The sequence below is a fragment of the Ixodes scapularis genome, unplaced genomic scaffold, assembly GCF_016920785.2.
Source record: "Ixodes scapularis isolate PalLabHiFi unplaced genomic scaffold, ASM1692078v2 PGA_scaffold7__128_contigs__length_106722199, whole genome shotgun sequence".
Classification (NCBI taxonomy): Eukaryota; Metazoa; Arthropoda; class Arachnida; order Ixodida; family Ixodidae; genus Ixodes; species Ixodes scapularis.
This window is the reverse complement of record NW_024609882.1, coordinates 12,743,859-12,764,839: the sequence shown is the minus strand read 5'-3', so window position 1 is coordinate 12,764,839 and position 20,981 is coordinate 12,743,859. Positions and strand designations below refer to the sequence as shown.

The 20,981-nt window shown below is 43.4% G+C and overlaps 1 protein-coding gene across 1 annotated transcript in view; it reads left to right on the top strand.

The window, feature by feature from the left end:
* The window catches only part of LOC8052023 (Down syndrome cell adhesion molecule homolog), a 181,599-nt gene that overhangs the window by 142,419 nt on the left and 18,199 nt on the right, over positions 1–20,981 (top strand). Inside the window, exons 12-17 of the mRNA XM_040220765.3 lie at positions 9,379–9,498; positions 12,655–12,828; positions 13,600–13,747; positions 15,878–16,026; positions 18,097–18,228; positions 18,730–18,897. Of these exons, the coding sequence (XP_040076699.1) occupies positions 9,379–9,498; positions 12,655–12,828; positions 13,600–13,747; positions 15,878–16,026; positions 18,097–18,228; positions 18,730–18,897 (891 nt within the window). The remainder of the gene's footprint in view (positions 1–9,378; positions 9,499–12,654; positions 12,829–13,599; positions 13,748–15,877; positions 16,027–18,096; positions 18,229–18,729; positions 18,898–20,981) is intronic.

Here is a 20,981-nt window from a genome sequence, read left to right as displayed (position 1 = left end):
TCGCCATATAACTGACATTTCGATCCTTTTTTCTTCGCAATAATTTTAGTTTCCAACCTATTCACCTACCCACTGCGGTTTAAATTACCTTTCCGCTCAACTATTCGCTTGCCAATCCCTTATTTGTTCACTAACCTACTGCCCACTATTGATTTTACTCAACTGCTCACTTACCTACTATTCGTTCTCATTTCTATTCATCAATTGCTGCCGAGATTTCCCCTCCACCTTTCACCCGCGGTTACTGGCGTACTTTTTGGCCTAGTTACTGACGTTTCACTCACATCTTTACTTATATATTCAGTCACGCTCTATTAATTCACTCCCACATATACCGACATATTCGCTAATTTAATCAATGACTTATTCACTAAACCTTTCACTATCGCTTCAAAGATGAATTCAGGGGCCTATTCATTAAACGAATAATCGTACTAATCTTAGTAGTGCCACAATGTAGCGGGAGCGGTCTTTGGTAGCCTTTCCAGCGACGGTCAACGCTAGGCTAAGTTAGATGGCGCAGTCAAAATAATGTTTGTGCACACCAAAGTTCCGACATGAAGCTTTTGTTAATAGATAGACCTACACACTTCTACTTCACTGTAGGAGACTGTTTTCCCAGCTGTTTGCATGGGGCAGAGCTGCAAACTCGACAAAGCCGTAAACGCTGAAGACACAGCTCCCAAATTGATCTCTAACGAACGGAACCAAACTGTAAATTGAAATTGGCGTTTCAACCTTCTATCTCTATACTCCGTTTTTAGCCTAACCTGGCAGACGGCTATAGCCACGCTTTTCAATCAGCCAATGAGATTGTTGGAGTGATGCACGTAACAGCCCCCCCCCCCCCCCCTCCCCCGGAAGTTCGCTCCGACGGCGCGGTGTCACGTGGTGTCCCAATCGGGCACTGTTATTGGCTCACCGAGCCTGTCGCTTTCGTTTTCCTCGGCCATTTACACGTAAAAGAAGTATCCAGTGTTTTCTAGGCCTTTGTTTCCTCACCGCTTAATGAATTAAGCATTCACGAGGTCGCGATACGCGGGATCAGTCGGGTTTCCCTCCACGATAACCCTGCTTACCGGCAGGTTACAAGAGAGCCTGGGGCGCAGCAATTATGCAGGAACCCAGCGTGCGGCGTCTGTTTTGCGCGAGCCGTCGACATGTACGTCGTTACTGCCATTGGCGTCGCGGTCAGTGGGTGAGTTTGTTTAACCCAGCGGAGGACGCTTTCGTGGAGATTACTGAACGCTGCGCGCTTTAGATTCGAGGGGCGTGTTCTTTCTTGTTTTTAATAGGGGCTGAGCCGATGCGTTTCGCAAGTTTAAACTCAACATTTACATTCTACAGCAATTTGGATTATACGCTGTAAATTAGAGACTTGGGATTACAGTTAATCTCGGAGCGAGGGTCATTATTTATTTTAGAACAGCGTTTTATCATCTTTGATTTAGCGAATGGCATCTCTCTTCCAGAGCAGATTGTTTCGTAGTAAATGGCTTTAACTGAGAGGTTTCATTTCTGCCTGTTTGTTTTGCTATTGTAGCGAGCAGAGCCATCCTATGACCGCTAGTGTCAGTACACCAAAAGGGATGCTCGTTTTTCAGATACTACCATATTCGGGAACTCAGCGCATCTTTTGTTTTGCAGTATTCGGGTGCATCATAAACGTTCTCAGCCCTTACCATCGTAATAATATTTGGATCCGCAGAAACTCACGTAGAGGGAGTCGTTTCCAAAATTACGCTTGTTGGAACTTTGCCGCCAAAGCACACAGGAGTTCCCGCGTAATAACAGGCGTTCCGTTGCACAGATAGCGCAAAAAGGGGATTACTAGTTTGCGTAATAAACTCACGTACACCTTGATCGTTACATTTAAACTTTCTACACCCATCCGCGAGTTCATTATTCTGCACAACACGAAGGCAACCAATAACGGCAAACAGTGGATGGATACCAGCGAAGGACCCCAGAAGGATACGAATATATCGCCGAGCGCGCAGCTGACCAAGTAGGCAGCGCGCGCGTGGCCTAACGGTTATCGTACCTGGCTCCCACGATGTTATAGAAGCCTCGTGCTTTTCCAGCCAGTACCTCGCAGTCCCTTCCAGCGCGAAGTAGATGTTTTGCAAGCACTCACTGCTCAGCTGTCCAACCGTTATGGCGGGCCACACGTTCGTATTGTTGCAGCCAGTCTTCAATGTCCTTGTGGACTTCCCTTTGGAAAGGCGTCGGGTTCCGGGGTGCGACGGGAAGGTATACGACGGCGGCGGCGGCGGCGGCGGTCGGGGTCTCCGACGACTAGTTGTTCACCGTCGTCCTCCTTGTTTGCTTGGTCTTGGTTGGCAAAGGTCCTAATTCCGGGGGTAGTCCAAGGTTGCGGCGACGTGATCGGATCTGGGTCTGGTCTTTGTTGGGTGCTCGGGGGCTTGGGTTTAGACTTGCACTGCGGGACCTCGGAAGGGAGCGCTGCCCGGACATGCGTTACCCTGCACCTCCACCAAAACGTCACGAATAAAGAGGTAATGAAACAAAGAATAACTGAAGAAACTAAACGTTTAATGAGGCGAACCTGTGCCCAAAGCAAAAAGAAAGAAGATAACAAGAGAGTGTTGCGGGCGTCGAAATCAGTGAGACACACTGCTACTCGCCAAGCGGAGCCCTTTATGCACGTACATGAGTGGGCTTCTGGAATAATCGGCGTAGAAGGTTCGACGCGTAGAACATTTGACCCAGAATTCTTGAATTTACCAGAACACTAAATTGCAGGACTAAACAAAAGAATCGTCACTCGCAGGATTCGAACCCTGCCTTTTAGCATGAAAGGCAGGCACAATAACCATTAGGCCACGCGCGCGCTGCCTACTTAACCAGCTGCGCGCGCGGCAATGTTTAAAAAATGCGACGTCCTCAGGCGTGAGCCAGTCATACGCCATGCTCCATTACCTTAACTTTACTGGGTCGTTGGAAAGTAGCGCCATTGCTTTCCCTACCTGCTTGCAGCACACAAAGAAGTACTTATATACATACGACCAAAACATCGAAGGCGACTGACTGACCGGGTTTTGGCGCCATTGCAATAGTCATTTTGTCCCTTCGAAATCTTTCAAGCTTCAAAAGGGTCGCCCTAAGCCAGTGGCATCGAGATCGCGATAGAACGTCATGGCACTGAAGGCGTTCCTCGCCAATACGAGCGCTTTCGGCACTCTGCATGAAATCCACATATCAACCATGTTTATCTTAACAAATTTTTTTTGAATGAAGTTGTTATTCATGAGTATTGCGCGACAATAAAACGTTGCAGTGGTTGGCGCTGAGAACATGTGCGATTGTTTCGCTGGTGTTTGGATTGCAAAATCTCGGTATACTATAGTCCTTTGCAACTCAAGAAGGTAGGGCGAGGGTAAGACGGGCCGAGGAGGGGGGAAGCAGACTGAACGCTGGATAAGAGAGGGGGAAACCTGTTATTCTCTTTAGCGTTCCGTCTGCTTCCTCCTTTCCGGCCCGTCTTACCCTCGCCCTACCTTCTTGAGTTGCAACGGACTATAGAAATGTTTTGTAAAGCAACATGTAACCGTAATTTTGCATCGGATCGCCAAAAATAAAGAGTTCAAGGAGAAACTGTTCATTCTATGGACCGAAATGGCGACCAAACAAAGAGCTTGGCGTTATTTGTTTAGGAACGTGTGACTTTAGTTTCGTCTACGAACACCACAAATGTTATCTGATGATGTTCCGGGTTTTGAGATTCGCTGGGATCATTATTTTGCTCACCGTAATTTTCTTTCTCCGTGCCCTGCAGGAAAGTCAACGCAGACGTTTTGTTTATAATGGAGCGACGTTGATATACTTGCAAACGCTAAGTCGATCTATTTTGCCATGTATTATTTCCACGCCGGCTATGAGAATCACTCGATATTTTGCCCATGTTTCTCAGTAGGCAAACGTGCAGAAATAGGCGCACTCAATGTTTATTCCCACAATAACGTTCGGCTACGTTTGACTACGTTGCGAGGTTCACGGCGAGTCAGAACTGGTTAAACAAAGCAACGCACCGCTTTGTAGCCATGGTAACTTGCACTCGCGTCTCAGCGTCAGCTCCCGGCGACTGTGTGAATACTAACACATTAGAGCAGTGACGCATTCATGTAACGCTGATACGACTTTTTTATTTGTCGTGTCGAAGCTGGTACGACCTTATTTGTTTGTCGTACTGATAAAACGTCACCAAGCTGTCTGTTAATTTACTCGTGTATTTTGACGGAAGCGCGTTCCACTCAGTAACTCCAGCAAAATAGCTTACTTGAGTGGAAAGTAATCAAACGGAAGACTAATGGCGCGATAGTTTGTTTTGTCTCCCCCACGGGCATGTTGCGGCAATTACATGCCAGTTGGGAGGCAAGCTCGCCAGCAAAAGCACGCGGGGCGAAAGAAGACGGACTGTGCGGAAAGGTGGTGCGTGGGAGCGGAATGTCCGGGATGGTAGGAGTTCCCGATTAACTGTCGGGTTTTAATGAGCGGCGAAAGTGGAGTTGGGAGGAAACAGATTAATTTCGGCAACGTCAAGTTCCGGCTGGAACAGTGAACTCCGACGGTCAGGAGTGGGGATGCAAATTGCACGCTCGCGCTGGGAGTCGCTTGGACGCTTGGGTCTGGTTAGCCTACCTGGAGCCCTTTGAGGATTGGGCGTATCTACTTCCCGGTAATCTAGGGGATCGTTTGTTTTGTATAAGTAACGCGACTTTATAACAAGGTTAAAATAAGTATCATTATAAGGCAGGATGCTCTAGTTGAGTCGATAACACGTCTTACCATCCGTTATTTTTAAATGGAGGAGCGGTTAGAGCGTGATGCCTAAATGTATTTGTTGGTGGGCGAGGCAAATAACTACATTGGTGGTATTTTGCTATAGTAAAGAAGGCAGGCATGACCCCGTTGACCTTTTTTTCTTCCTGAAACAAAGGCTAGTTAGATAACTGAATGTGATGACGACGAATGTATAAAAATATTTTCTTCTTTTTAATATGGTATCGGTATAAGGATGAAGTTTTCCTATTAACTTTGCGTTATAAATTTGATGTAGCTTCATGCATGTCTGGAGTATAACGATACAAATTCAGATAAAACTTAGCCTAAAGGCTGCTCATACATTATACAAAAGACAGTCTGTACACAGATTCGAACGCGAGTCAGCGCGAGATTCCTGCTTCGATTGCCCCACCGTCAATATGTTCAAGAAGGAAACTTGGCACGCGGGATTCGAACAACAGATACTGCGGTGACTCTTGTTTGCAGACTGTATTTTGCATAATGTATGAGAAATGTGAGCTCGGCTTAAGCTGTGCATTAACCTCAGTGGAATAAGTGTTGTATCACTTTATGAAAGAACACAGTTAAACCCATGCGTGCCTATTATTTCTCCTTTTGGAAATGACAGAGCACGCTTTCTTTACATATATAGACACATGTTTATATATGATAAAATAATGTTCTAGTGGACCCACCCTTTTGTGCTTCGGATGTGGAGGCTCTTTTGTGGAGGAACTTTTTGAATGTGGTAGCCCTTGTTTGTGACCCTCTCCCCTCCAGAAACTTGTGGTCGTTAACTGAAAAGATACATTTTCCGTTGTTCTCTCCTTATCACGGGAATGCGCGGGATAACGGGCTCGCTGGTTGTGTCATAGTATTCACAAGCGCGTCGAAAGAGAAGGGACAGCTGATCCGAAGCGCCGACGGGCTGCAGCCGCCTCGGTGGCTCCGAGGCGAGGGCGCCGGCCTACGGATCCCCATGTGGCGGGTTCGAATCCCGACCGAGGTGCCCGCAATCTGGCGTAGGCTTATTGCGGAGAATGCGCCGTGTAACCGAGCTTTCGGTTGCACGTCAAAAGATCCCCAGGTGGTCCAAATTAATCCTCAGTCCTCCGCTGGGGCGTGCCAGATGCCCGTCGCTGGATTGGCACGTAAAACTCCCCAAATTTGACTTCGGCACCGACGGGCTGCGTATGATCCTTCTAGACATGTCAAAAAGACGCCGCACGAGACGGGGAGAGAGAGAAAGAGCGACGGCTGGCTAAGGGAGAGAGAGAGAGAGAGGGGCAAGGCGCCCTCGTTCTTCTACGACGGAAGGTCGTGCGGGGCAATGCGATAGAATTTCAACGTTGCCTACATCGAAACACCTCCTGAACATAGCCCTCTTTTTGGACTCTTTGTTTCCGGGTCAAGCGATATGTGTTTTCGACGGTTTCAGCTGCGCTTGCATACTTTACTTTGAGAGCGAGCTTTAACCCGCGTCATGATTTTTTTGTCTGGACCGAATAAATGCAATTGTTTATAACGATACAAAGCTCGAATCTTATCCCCCTGGGTTGCTCCGAGGCAAAACGCCTGACTAAGATCCCCACGTGGCGGGTTAGAATACCGGACGAGGTGCCCGCATTCTGACAGCGGTGTTTTGACGAAAAGGCGCCGTGTAGACGTGCTACACGGCGCCATGAACGTCAAGACAGGTGGTCGAAATGAATTCCCAGCCCTCCACCGGGGCGTGCCAAATGTTTTTTGTTGGTTTCCCACCTAAAGGAAAACTCAAGCGGTTTATCATTTGAAGGAAAACACTTAAATTGTCTTCATTTTCCCTCCATGATCCCGACTATCGATATTATTATTTTTTTTTTTTTCAATTTGGTGCACGGAGGCTGCAGAAAATAATTTTTAAAGTCTCGTTGTAGCCCCTTCTTCCCGGCGCGTGACGTCCAATTAGGGGTTTTCTGACTCTCTGCTCTCGTGCATCTTCACCGTATATCAAAGCTATGCACAAGCAATCTGCTTTTTCTTTTTTCTTGAAAAAAAAGGTTATAAAAGTATATCACGACTGGTGTTATCATGCATTCACACTAGCGGTTGAAAAGCGGTTGCGAAGCGGTTGCGAATGCGGCTGCTGAAAGATTCAGTGCAAATTCACGCGTATTTTATGACGAAAACGAACGGATCCGCTTTGCGGTTGCGGATCCGCTCCTAGTGTGAATGGGCTGTTGGTGCGGGGAAGATACCTGGCAAGTTTGGAACTGCACGCTCTGCCCACTCGAGCGACAGGCGCTGCGCGGCCGAAAGATCAATGACCTAACGACTGGTCGGAGGTTTTTCGTGTTGTCTCGCCTTTAGTTACATCTTCGGGGAAAACGAAAGTGATATTCAAATTCACGGGATAAAAAATACTTTAAAATGCACCTCCAACTTGTTTTTTTTTGTAATCCTATTTATCCAGTATCAATTAAGCTTATTTTCAAAACTCCCAAAATTAACTTCAGTCTTAATTCCTTACTTTAACCTACCACCCTCTTTAGTTCAAGGTTTTACTATAACTTGCCTAAATTTGGCGAAAAAAAAAAAAGAAGAAAGGAACACACTTTCTTAATTTCGCTTGTGATTTTTGTTTCGAACCAATTAAAAGATTAAAAATATATAAATAATAATAGATAGTGTCTTGACTTTATATTTATTTCCCGTAAGCATTATATTAATTATCTGACTCACTCAAGATCATGATGTAGAAAACCCGAGACTGTGGTAAAAGCAGGGAAACTGTGTCGAAGGAGAAAGACAGGGAAAAATACGTTCTTTTCCCGTGTCTTTCTTCGACTCCGTTTCCTTGCTTTTACCACAGTCTCGGGTTTTCTACATTATGATCATCATCCACCAGCCCGCCTGCGCACTCACTGTTTTTTTTTTCACTCAAGATATACGCAGCTCTGTTTGCACGTAAAATGCCAGTGTCGCGATAGCCGAAATACTCCTCACTTTGATTATTCAAGTGTTTAACCATGTACGTAATTCGACTTCATTTTCCGTTGGTTAATACAACAGGACATAAAAATTGCCCGTTATTTTTTTTTTCTCTCATAACGAGCTCGACATAATCTACCGATTTATGCCTTTTTACCACTAAATATTTTTACGTGACCTCGTTTGTCACGCGGCACAAATCTCGGTATCTCATTTCCAAATGTCAAATTCGTAACAAAGAAATAAAATAAAAATAAAAAAAAACCTCTTTGGTTTGTGTTTGATACGCAGGATGAACCCATCATTAGCTTCTTTGTTTGTTTTCAATTTCCCGCTTAAATTTACCTTATCAATCACGTTCAAGTTTTTATAACTAATTAACCTAGTAGTCCGACAAAAATAGCAAGAAAAAAACATTCCCATATTTCGATTAAGTATCAGAAATCTGTATGGCCTTTCTTTTTTTCCTTAAAATATGCTTGAGCATGTTACCGGATGCGACTTTTTTCTAAATATATGTAGTTTTGAGTTTCACTGAAAGTTTTGGAAAAGGTATGTCAATAGTCTCGTTTAGGTTTAGGGGCTTAAAAAGCCATCGATCATTTGCACTCCCGATCAATTTCTCGTGGATTCATGTTTTCGTTATTTCTTTTCTCTAATAACAATCGATTTTATATTCTGATCACGAAACATTAGCTTCCTAGAAAAAAAAAAAGAAGTAAAGTGACCTGTTCTCCCCTTTTGAGTGTATTCGATCGACGTGACTGAAATTATTTTCTTTTTCTTATTTCTGCTTTAATTCACATGATTTTTTAAACATTTCAAGTAGGCTGTCTTGTTCGCCTTGCAAATGAGTCACAAAAGCATTAAAATCAATCTGCGAGTGTATGTTTATGTTATAGGTTGAAAATAATCGTTCAGCTAATTTTTATCTTCATAATTGTTTTAATCTGGACACTCCTTGAATAGCTCTAAGGAGCGTTAGGATGTTTAACCACTAACAAATACTATCTCTAACTTCTGGGGGTGAAGTTTTGTTTGTCCTGTCTAGGGCTCACTGTGATTAGGTTATTTATTATAAAATAATACGCGTCAGTTTTTGTACATTGTTCTTCGTATAAAGCCGAAGAGTAGTGTACGTTTATTATGAAAAAAGTAAGGAAATATTTGGTTGTGTAATTAACGTGAATATCCTTATTAGAATAAGACTGTTCACGTAAAAGAACAAAGCGCGCACAAAGTATGAATTTTATAATCTACACAACAGTACACGAGCACGCTAGCACGCGCAAAGGTTAAAGGAAATGTGCAGAGCCCATGTAATAATCGAAACGTTTATATATATAAAAAAGCAAAATTGTTTCTCCTGTTTTATAAGTTACCTCAAATATCTTAACGCATGTCTGGTAAATTGTTTCCGAATATAATTTTTCTTTTTTTGTATATAAATTACCACATTGATGAAGAAGTGAATGTGCAGCAGATTGCATAAATTAATTTCTTTAAAACTAGTAATTTTTATGTTTGTGTTTTTCTTCCAGCACTTCAATTAAACCTTCCTGGTCCTACAGCGAGTTTATAAATTTCTGATCTTATTTTCAGTGCCTCCAAGATGGCGCCAGGAGCCGAGGGACATGTCGGCCGTCATGGGGCAAGCCGTGGTATTCGACTGCCAAGCGGACGGCTTTCCCGTGCCGGTCATCCGCTGGAAAAAGGCTCACGGTCGGTGGCCTACCATATTCAAAACAATTTATTCCAGAACATTTATTTTGTTTTACGAAAGGATTTGTTAGGTAATGTTAACCGGAGTCCCGGCCCCTTTATAGTAATTACGGTGTTTTCGTAATGACGATAGCGACTTTATTCTTAACGCATGTCACTCAATAATGAATAAGATACGAATTGCCCCAAGGCATTGTTCATTCGTAACAGAAATATGAAATATGGGAAGTAAAAGATGGTTGATTTTCACAAATCATTTCACTCAAAACGTTTAGTGACACGTGAGAAGAACGATACGTAACAGAACGACAACCGCAGCGGCCGCAGCCTGCTCTGAGCCACATTGCGTATATTTGTTTGTGCATCGGGGAAATACATATAAAAAAAATAGTGCTTGAGTTGCTAAGATGTCGTGACTGTAAGAACCAGTCAAGCACGTTTTCAGAGATTTTTTTCAATATATTACTTTGGTTGTACTACCAGTTTTCTTTTTCGAGTTCCATTCGCTTTGTTTTATAATTTACTTTATGTTTAGCTCGCGAACGACGCTTCTCTTCAACCATAGCGAGCGACAATTTTCGCGTCCGTAATCCAAAAAAGGCGCAGTTAGAGACGAGCGATCCGCAATTGTGTGTCACAAAATTATGGCCATCGAAGATTTGCTCTTTTGGGCGATAAATCGAAGTTGCCCGATATTGTAATATTTTCATTTATGCAGCGATGACTGTACTAGGGCTTTGGAACCACACTTCCGTAAAGCAGAGAGTATACTAAGCCATTTTGAGTTTGACTTGCTTTGGTGTCGCACGTTGGATTTTTCGCCCTTAAGGGATGGAAGGAAATAAGTTGCACAGCGAACCGTGTTATTGTCGGTCCCACAAAGTTTGTTGAAATTGCGCTACACCATATATGATTAATTAATAGTCGCTTGTCCCTTTCCTATTATATTTTGAGATGGTGGGTTCATATTGAAAACACAATAAAACAAGGAGTTTCCTCTTAGGGTCTACTGCAGTGGGCGCTAACCGCCATCCCAGCCAATACGCTGCGTGAACTTATCAAGTCAATTACTGCCTGAATATCCATCGAGACGGAAGATCAAACGAGTCGAAAGATACAGTTCGTCACGTGACAGGCGATACGGAATATCCATGAAGATGAAATGTCCAATTGGGACGGAATGTCCAACGAGTCCGAATATCCAACTAGACGAAAGGTTCAACAAGGTCTGAACGTGCACTGAGACATGATATCCAATGCAGTAGCCGTGGAGACATAGAATATTTCTGTATGGTGCGCAAGACGACAAGTTAGAACTTAAAGTAACATGATGCTGAAAATGTGTTCGTATGCAGTTTGTGGTTGAATACATATATGTTTATGTTGAGACTATGCTCTCTGTAAATAAACGGGTGGTGACAGAAAGCATTAATGAAATAAAATTTACCTGAGAGATTCTAAAAATTTTGTGACTGATTTAAAATAAATGTTTTTGTTGTTTTGGCCTCAGAACAAACGGCTGGTTTCACGCACTGCTGCTGCAAAACTATACAGGGTGTTCCAATTAAAAACGAGTCAAGCTTTAAAATAAAGCAGACCGCACTATGCGATTAAAATAACTGTGATTTGCTTATAAGCCTCTTCTGAAAGCGCCAGTATTTAACTTATGAAACATAATTAATTAATTACGACTAATTTTAAAACGATGTTCTTGTCACACCACTTTGCCAGTAGTTTTTTTTTTTTTTTAACTGTTTATTGAAGGTTTTAGTAAGCGAAAAATCAAGCAAAAGAATGCAAGAAGGAGCCCGAATTATCTTCAGGATGCACAATATGCCGCACAAACTCGAATCCAGGCTCTTCTGCCGGACCCGTAGAGGTGGAAAGACCAACATCAAACTGTGTCTCGGCAAGAAGCGAGAGGCTCACCGCAAAAATGAATGCGCTTGCCTCATTCAACAGTGGTCACGTTGCGACCTACCAGGACGTCTGCATTTTCGTGGACTGAATCACAAACCCCGGTGTTCTCCCAGGGGCTACTCAACAATTCTTTCAGTTGTCGTTTAGTGACGCAGGAAATGCAAAAATATTTCATGTTTTCCACTGATGACGTTGTCCTGCCTTGAAGATGTGATGAAAGGGGCCCCGTGCCGAGAGCGGAAACCTATCACTCGAAGATGCTTCGTCTCCATATCGTTTTTGTGAAAACTGATGGTCCTATTTACACAAATTATTCATGATTGTATGTGTTTGCATTTTATTCTTGAAGCCCGTTTCGACTTCGCCACGAAATGTAGTAATTGAACAATAACCTACCATGAAACATGCTTCTAAAATAAATATTTAGTTTTGTGCAGCGGAGGCTGTGCGAACTTCTTCGTCTTTTTGTTTCCTATATTTAGGCAGTTGTAGAAGTTGAAAAATTTACCATGTTTTACCAGCGTGCTGAAATCCGCCTGAGCGACGAACATATTTTTAGCAACTTGATCTATCAGGTCGAAATACCTAAAATTGCGAAACACATTGCTTAAATCAGGTAGCAAGAGGAATTTAGCTCTATGTCGCTCCGCGTACAATATCTACTTGGTCACGAGGCAGGCGAGAAGGAATGTCCAGCTGAGACGGAACGCCCAACGAGTTTGAATAACCAACGAGACGAAAAATCCGATAAGACCGGGAGGCCGAGACGGAATGTCCAATTGAGGTTGAATGTCCAACGAGTCTGAATATCCAATGACACGTTATGTCCAACCAGGCATGAATGTCCAACGTGTCTTAATATCCGACGAGACGGAATATCCACCAGTGGACTTTTCGACTCGTTGGATCTTTATATTCGTTGGATATTCATGCTGTAAATGGTATCAAGTAACTACGCGTCTCGCGTGTCGTTGCGCTCCTCCCAAAGGTCATGTGAGACTCACTCTGCCTTGAATTTGCTTCGAGGACTTGCAGAATCCTCTGCGGTCCTTCGTGAGAGAAAGACCGGTATAAAGGTCCCAAAAGTTTGTCCTTGTTACTGCTGTGGACGTCTGCGCCCTAAGCTTGGATGTTTAGCGTAAAGAAACAAGCTGTAGTGTACATGGGCCCTGATGACATGGACTAGTAGGATAGCACTTCACTTATGGTCTTTGTTTCGCTTTCTTACAGGAGGAGACAGCGGCGGCCGCGACTTTAGCGTGATCATCAGCAACGCCAACGTCCAGATTCTCGAGAACGGTTCGCTCAGCATCCGCGAGGCTGACCGCAAAGATGGCGGACAGTACATGTGCCAGGCCATCAACGGCGTGGGACCCGGAATATCCACCGTCGTGCGCCTGGACATCCATGGTATTCTCTTTCAGGTTTTATTTTTCTCAGATAGGCGTAGCATATATTTTTTTCTTTAATTTAGGCTGCAGTTACAAAACGCCAATTGCGAGAGTATGTCGTAGATGTGAAGCGTCATGTCAAAGATTTAGTGAGTAAGTTGGAGGAGGTAAAACATTTGACTGCTACTTCTTTGTTGCGGAATATTTGCATATTTTTGGTGCCGCAGTAACTAATGCATCTGCCACTCACAAATATTATATTTACGGACGTGAACTACAGCGTGGGTTAAGTTATCATAACCCAATTTAATTAACGCCAATCAAACATGTATTTTCCTTTGATGACAGCGAATATTTCAATATACTGTTTTTAGTTGTTTTTGTTTTCAGCTACATAACCTACCGTTGTATTAGTTTGAAGACAGTTGTAAGCTCTTTTTGATGCTGTAGGTTGGAAAAACGAAGTAGTATAAAAGGATTTTAGCGTTTAAGTTAGTTTTGTAGGCCGATATTCATGCAACAAACATAGTTTCGATATTTTCTTACTCAACAGCTTTTGTATATATGATTCCAAATTACAAACTATGGTAACGCCGGATTCTTCATACATACAGTTCTAAAGCGTCTGTTCAGTGTATCGCATACTACCGCATTAACTTCTGGACGACTAAATTATATTTCGGCATGCAAATGACTCGTTTGCATTTGTGGAATAGGCTGATAGTTTTGTACAGTTAAAGTCTCAGTGCGGTCTCGGTGGCTGATATTTATTACTTTGCTTTGTCCTCAGTGGCGGCACACTTCGAAAGAAAATTCCAAGCACTCACGGTTCGCCGTGGAGAAAGCATTGCCCTCACGTGCAGTGTTGTCGGTGAGCCCCCGATCACGGTGACCTGGACGAGAGACAGGCATGGTTTTAACCCCACGCTCGAACCCAGGTGAGCGATCCGATGCATGCTTTTAATACCATTATAAGGTACTTCCGTCTAAGACGTGTCCACTTGTGTTCTGCTGCTCGAAACAAGTTAAACATCTGTGGATTAAATGTGTGATTAACGGATGCCTTCAAAAAACCAGCTTCTAGAAGGGAGCTAGAGATAAATAAATATACAACAGGTTAGTATGTTTTGATAATGCCGCCTTTTTCGCTTATTTAATCTTTGCATATGTGCGCTATCAAGGGCTAATTGTACAGCAGTATGAGAGGCACAACCACTAGCAAATCTTTCATACTGCCCACTACTGATGGATCTCCACACAATTCGGTTTTTGTTTGAAAGATTTTACGTTTTTTTTCTGGGAATATTTTTACTAAAATGCATGCTGATTCTCACAGACATATTCAATTATTAGTTCATCTAAAAAATACCGTTTTTCCCAAACGATCTACACATGGGAGTTGCAAACAAACACACTAGGGGTAGTTTTCTATGTCACAAAATAATGTAGAGACTTAGCGCTATAAATTAATTCCAGGCACGGTGAATTGGCGCTTTGGTTATGAGGATTTTATGGCCGTTGTTGTTTTTCATACGTTACTTACTTTCATTAATCCTACTGAAGTTTATGCGTTTTCTTTCATTTTACGCTTTGTGGTACGTTCCACTGGCATAATCAGGAGAGTCACGGATCGTGCAATTTAATTCATTAGAAGTGAGCGCTGTGCCATCACTGACCGTTGTGTATTTTAATTTTTTGAGCTATTTTAAATGTAGATATAACGAAGTTACCTTGCAAACTTTTCCAGAAACGTGTTGCAGAAATATGTCCTTTTGAATAAACATATAAAATAGCGCAAGAAAAGACAAGGACAAGTGTTGTATTCTTTGAATTAAAAAAGATGGCGCTACCGGTCTCACGCCGACCGGTATGACGCAATAAACAGGAGCGAACGGCACGCGCCTTGCGCGGGGCGGAAAAAGAACAGATGCTCGCTGACCCTTGGCTGGTCTGCTTCTCTACGCCTCCAGCCGTCTGCTTCGGTCACCGGACGGTAACCACCTTCTCTTATCATCTAGTTTTGGTCCCCTTTTCAACTTAGAATACTACAATGGCGACGAGGAGGGGATAATTTTTTAGAGGTTTTTGCACGATGTCCAGCTGAGTCAGGTGGAGGTGTCGGCGGCTCTCCGCGTACCGGTTCGGTGGTTGGAATACCGGCACGTAACCGCTCTTTAGTTTTCACGGTTGCTTGCTTTGCCGCAGTAGGCCCCGGCAAGCGTCCCAGTATGCAGTTTTCCTTTTTGCTCCGATGTCTTCGTTTTGGCGCCTCGCCATGTTCCTGTATAGGCTTAGTATAGTTCTCCTTGTCTTCAGGGGTTGAGGGTGCGTTTCTGTCTGCACACAACCTCGTCCAGTACTTCCACTTTTGCGTTTCATATAACCCTTAACAAAATGACTTCATCTCCTTCTTCCACTGCAACGCCGTCAGTTGCATTGGTCGGGCCGACAGTGTTCCCTCCGCCGGCCGTGTTCTTAGCTGTACCCGGTTCGCCAGCCGTGGCTTGGCCTGCCTGGAAGCGTTCCTTTCTCTCGTTCTTTGACGCGTCGGGGTTACACGCCGTAGAACCTCGTCGTAAGAAAGCCATGCTTTTTTCTTTGTTGGGTACAGAAGGGCAGCGCATCGTGGATGCCTTTCAACTCGATGAGAGACCCGTCGCCGAAGGAACCGACGCGTTCCAAGCATTTGTAGAAGCCGTCGGTAATCACTTCGAGTTTTCCGGCTGTGTTTCGCTAGAACGCATATTACAACAAGACAAGGACTTCTTGTCCTTTTTTTTTGCGCTATTTTATATGTTTACTAAAATGAACCAACTAGCGCAACAACGTACTTTACTAAATGTCATTTTAAGTTGCCTACAATTAGGCAAAGAGTGACAGGAAGCATGGCAAAGACCGTGACACGTAGCTTTGTTTTGTTTTTTTATCACGTGACCTATCGCTTTGTTCGGCATTAGACACCTCTATTTAATTTGAGCCTTATTTTGTTATAAATCATTGCACTGAAATTTCCTAAACGCCTGTCACGTCTCACGTGATTTCAAGTGTGCCATGACATTGCTGTCTAGGTACGTGGTCGAAGAGAAGCCCGGTGCAGAAGACCTCGAGTACACGGTGCACATCCCTGCTGCTGATCGCAGGGACTCGTCGCTGTTCAGCTGCTACGCAGAAAATGCGTACGGCAGAGATGACACCAACTTCCAGGTCGTCGTTCAAGGTGCATAACATAGAGACAGATACGTCTTGTGGTTCAAAGACCGTGTAGTGTCGAAATTCAATCTATCTTGTAATGCTTTGTTATATAGTTGCTTTAGAAACGATATTTTGAGACTAAGGTGTCAGACTAAAACCTAAAAAGGGCATATCGTTTTAAGCCACCATGAATATATCAGGAAAAAAACACGGACTATGTTATAACAATTCATTATTTTTAATCGAGGCTTTGCTGGTTCTAGGGTCAGTACCCTCAAATATGCACATAATACATCAATAGAAATAGAAACAACCAAAATTGGCTTATACCTTTAGGACGAGTAAAATTAGAACAGGAACATTTCATTATAGGCAGTGTCTTTTCGCGGAATTAGCCCTATCTGAAGATTGACGCTCTCGCTTTTAATGCAGTCAAAGATGCACCTTAACTTACAAAACAATAAATAACAAATTAAGGTTCCACTAATCTCCAGATACAGAATTCCCTATCAAGCAGTAAACTATTGAAAAGTTTTATGACCCGCCTCGTTCCCACAAACGTGACAGTTCTTGAAGTGGAGGCAAATATCAGTTTTAAGGACAGGCCCCGACTCCGCGTAGGCAAAAAAAAAAAAAAAAAAAAAAAAAAAAAAACGGTTTTATTGATTTAAACCAATTTTGTTCTTGATCTATTTGGATTCAGACTTAAATTGAACTTTTGCCTAAATTTGTTTATTATTTGCAATCATGGTAATAAAGAAAAATAGTACGCGTAGTTCCAGATGTAGAGTCAGCGGCAATATGAGCTGCTCCGGTTTACTTATAGCCGAAAGGGGATGAATGCCGCATGAAGAGCCTCGGCCGTACTAAGCTAACAAGCCGACTGCCACGTTGAAATAAATAAATTTGGGTCCGTTCAAATATTTGTGTTTATCCCCCTGAGTACCCAGTTTTTTCGTTTACTTTTTTTATTCAGTATGTCGACAACACATTTTGGTCCTATGCAGAAAAATTGTAGTATGTTTGATGAAAATATTGATTTATTCATCAAAGATACGCTGATATATAGGCTTGAAGTTAATTGATGTCCGGCCGCCTCCAACCAAGAATATGTTTCTCGAATTATACTCTTTGAGACCCGATAGTATGCAAAATAACATCCCGACCTTGGGGTCACAATTTTTGAGCGTCCTTAGACGCCATTTTGTATTCGAGGCTGGGGTTTTTCTCTACAAAATATTGCCCAAATAAACTATTACCAATTTATAGATCTTCGTTTTTGCCAGAAAGCGCGAGGATGAACGACATACATTTGCCTCTCTGGAATACGGAAGGAGCAAACCGAGACAGAAGTCCCCTTAAATACCTTGCCACACGCCGTCAACAGGTGTTACTTCAAGGCATAACGTTGCTCTACTCGCCAATATATTCGACAACCAAGTTGGGAGATCTAGTAATGGAATGAAATCAGACTGGCGCGTTTAACGTCCTATGGCTCCCGCACGTCAAAAGGGGTCCCGAATTGCCAACAAGTGACGTCAGAGAAGCTGGAGTGTCAAGCTGTCAGTTGTCGCGACCCTGGCGGTTGGCGCAAGAAGTCGCGGTAAAAAGAACCAGCAAACGCGAGCTTTGCTCTCGTCGCAGCGTTTCAACTACCGACTGCCGAAGCCTCCCTGGGCTGGAAAGCTGAAAAGCGACCTGCAACAAAGCAGGCGTCTGCCACATCCATTCTTTCTTGTTGTGACACCGCCAGGATCGCGGCGAACGACAGCATGACATTTCTGCGACATCACCATGCGGAAATCGAGGGTCCACTTTTTGAACGGCGTAAATACACTAGTCGGAGACACGTACCAAGCAGCGTAACTGAAACCTGCGTGCGATTGGACCAGAGTATGCTCGGACGTGGCAATCAAAGGTTTTACTGAGCGTAAGCGGGGCTCCCGCATAGCTTTAGTGCCGGCCCGGCCCGAAAGCCGTTGGGCCCGCTCGTATTGTCGCACCCTCTACTTCTTGGCGACCGTGATATTGAGGTGGTGCATCTATTTGCTTCGTGCGCTCGCTTCATGGCGGGAACGGGCGTTTGATGTCGCAGAGCCGCCGGACAAGCCGCGGGGTCTGGAGACGACGTCGACGACCAGTCGAGCTGCCACTTTGGTCTGGGCCCCGCCGTACTCTGGAAACAGTCCCGTACTCAAGTACCTGCTCGAGTACAAGACTGAGCCCGGTAAGTGATGGGGAAAATACCTTCTCGGTCCAGCAGCCAATCTACCTTCCTATTCGTCTTTTATTTAGAGCTGCTCAATCTCCTATTTGTCCTTTGCTATCGGATTCTACTAAAGTGTACAAACCTACGCTATAGTATGTCGAAAAAGCATCGCTAATTCTATTTGAGATGATATGCCTTTGTCCACTATTGTAATGGGTTCCTTCAGTGAGTGCATTCATGCCCGAACCTTTTTGTCTGCTTACCTTTGTCGTGAGAGAAATAGCGTAACCATTATTTCGCCTTCATCATAGGTTAATGAAAGGCTTGCCGGTCAAAAATTTCTTCTTTGTATTTACCGGATGCCTCTATTACGATAAAATACTCGTATTTTTAACAATAAATTCCTTACACGAATAAAACTTCACGCGATCTGTTGTCTTTCGAAAGGAAACTTAGACTTGAGCTGATGATTTTACAGTATCCTATTAATTAAGATAAGTTGATGCGTTGATTTTTCAGGATCATGGGACACCGATAAGCATCTGGTGGCCGTCGATTCAACGGATCTGTCTCACGTGGTGAATGCACTCAAGCCCAAGTCAACTTACGAGTTCCGCCTGAGGGCGGAGAATGCTCTCGGCGTTAGCGACTACAGCGACTCGCTTGTCCTCACAACTGACGAAGAAGGTACGCTAGTTCTATTTCAGCTTTCTGTGAATACTGATGATGACCTTCAACGCTATTGTTTTATGTCTGTAGCAAATCCAGATAACTAAAACGCACCATTCTCAAAAACACTTATTAATAGAAAAAGGTAGCGACCTTTTTTCTTCAAAGCCCTTCATGCAATGGACTGTTTAAAGCAGGCACGTAGCCAGGATTTTGATTCGGGAAAGGGGGGGGGGGGGGGGGGGGCGGGCGTGCGTGCCCATGACGAAATGCTGTACGAGAGGTAGGGGGGCCCCTGCAAAACTGAAGATTATGGGGGGAGGGGGGGGAGGGCCCGTGCCCCCCCTTCCCTGGCTATGTTCCTGATTTAAAGAGCAATCACTCACATTTGTTTAGAAGGTTGTCCTTTTCAGGAGTGAAAAAACTTATATTTTTATCAATTCACCCACTAATTTTAGCGCGGAACCGTACTCAGTGCATAGATCACGTGATGTGAAATAGCGCGACGTCAATATTCTTTCTAGTTTTAAGGGAACATTTAATTGTTATATAGGTCTCGTGACATCAGATCACGTGATATCATTATTTCGGTACATTTACTCGTATTGCGGAAAAGTGACTAGACCTATCTCACCTACCGTTCGGCTCATGCGCGAATTTGAGCAAGGCATCTTAGCTGCCGCCACAACTTTAGTCCAGGAAGCGCGGAGGCTGTGCGTACACGGGGTCCCAAGCCTAGGTGCCGCCTTCGCCTCGTTCCCTCGTTGACGCGTGACACCGCGTGGACAAGTAGAAGTGTTCCGCTTTTCCACTCTAAAGCAGTTGCGCAAACCTTTGTGCCCGACTCTTGTTGATGTAACTAGAAATACCCGTCATGTTTTTTGTTAAAGATAAGGCTAGCGTTTAGTCTAAGCTCTTGCAACGTTAATACTGGGATGATTTGCTGAGCAACTTGCTGATAAACATTTGCTTTTGTGGACATTCAGATCATGCTGTTTGTGCTTATAGGCGTTACACAGCTTGTTATTTTAATTTTTCATAATTTGGCTTTCTTTTCTTACAAAAATAATTTAAGCAGAAAATGGAGTTTCTATGCACATTTTAATGACTATTTCAACCTCATATCTAGTCACGTTGTACCAAAAATGTCCAATATACATTCTATAGACTTTTCTGCAACCAAAGTCTATAGAGCACAGACAATAAACATGCTATAAAACTTTTATCACAACGTATCAATATACTTTTTGTCGCCATATTTTTTAAATAATTTATATAAACCAGAATGAATCGAAAAATGAGATGAGTGAGGAGAAGCGACATCACATCTAGTTGAATCCTCACTGCGCAGGCTGCTTTTTTCGGCTGTGTCAAATCATTATCGCCTCTTGCAATGATTTACAGCTGGAGATACAGTTCACCAAACCTTATAAACCAAATGTCATACAAATTACGAGTGATAAATGCAACATACTTGTACTCATTTTATCTTCTCGTACGGTCCTCCTTCGAGTGATTGCCTTTTAAGTGTAAGGCACATGTTGCGGTGGAGCGGTCAATATTACTGAATTACTAATGACAGGAGTGCTTCGCGGCGTGCGTATTTGTGATGTCTGTGTTTGTACACACTGAAAGTTGGCAGTGCATGTTTCCATGACTCTAATGTGACAAACCTAAAACTAATATTCAGAATGTAATTTTCTTGTGGAACACTAATTAGTTATTTGTAAAATGCGGATAAAAACGTTGTTAAAACCTTTGACATGGATGAAGAAAGAATAAAACAATTAAAACAGGGACAACACAACCACATCTTTCAACCAGCAACAGACGAGTAAACTTTCAAACAGCGAGCAGCCGACTATACCCAGTAGGAGCAGGGGAGAAAAGGGGGAGAGAAGGAAAGAAAAGAAACGCAAAGTGCAAGTCAGAGTGGTAGGGTTATCTCGGATTTTAAAAATTCAACCTCAGTTTTCGTCAGCAGGAGGGAAGGGTTTGACACGTTGTCTTTCTTCGTCCATGACTTAAACCAACACGCTCTTCTTCCAAGAAAACCTCTGATCTCTACATTATTTTAATCAAACTTTTATACACTCAGTTCT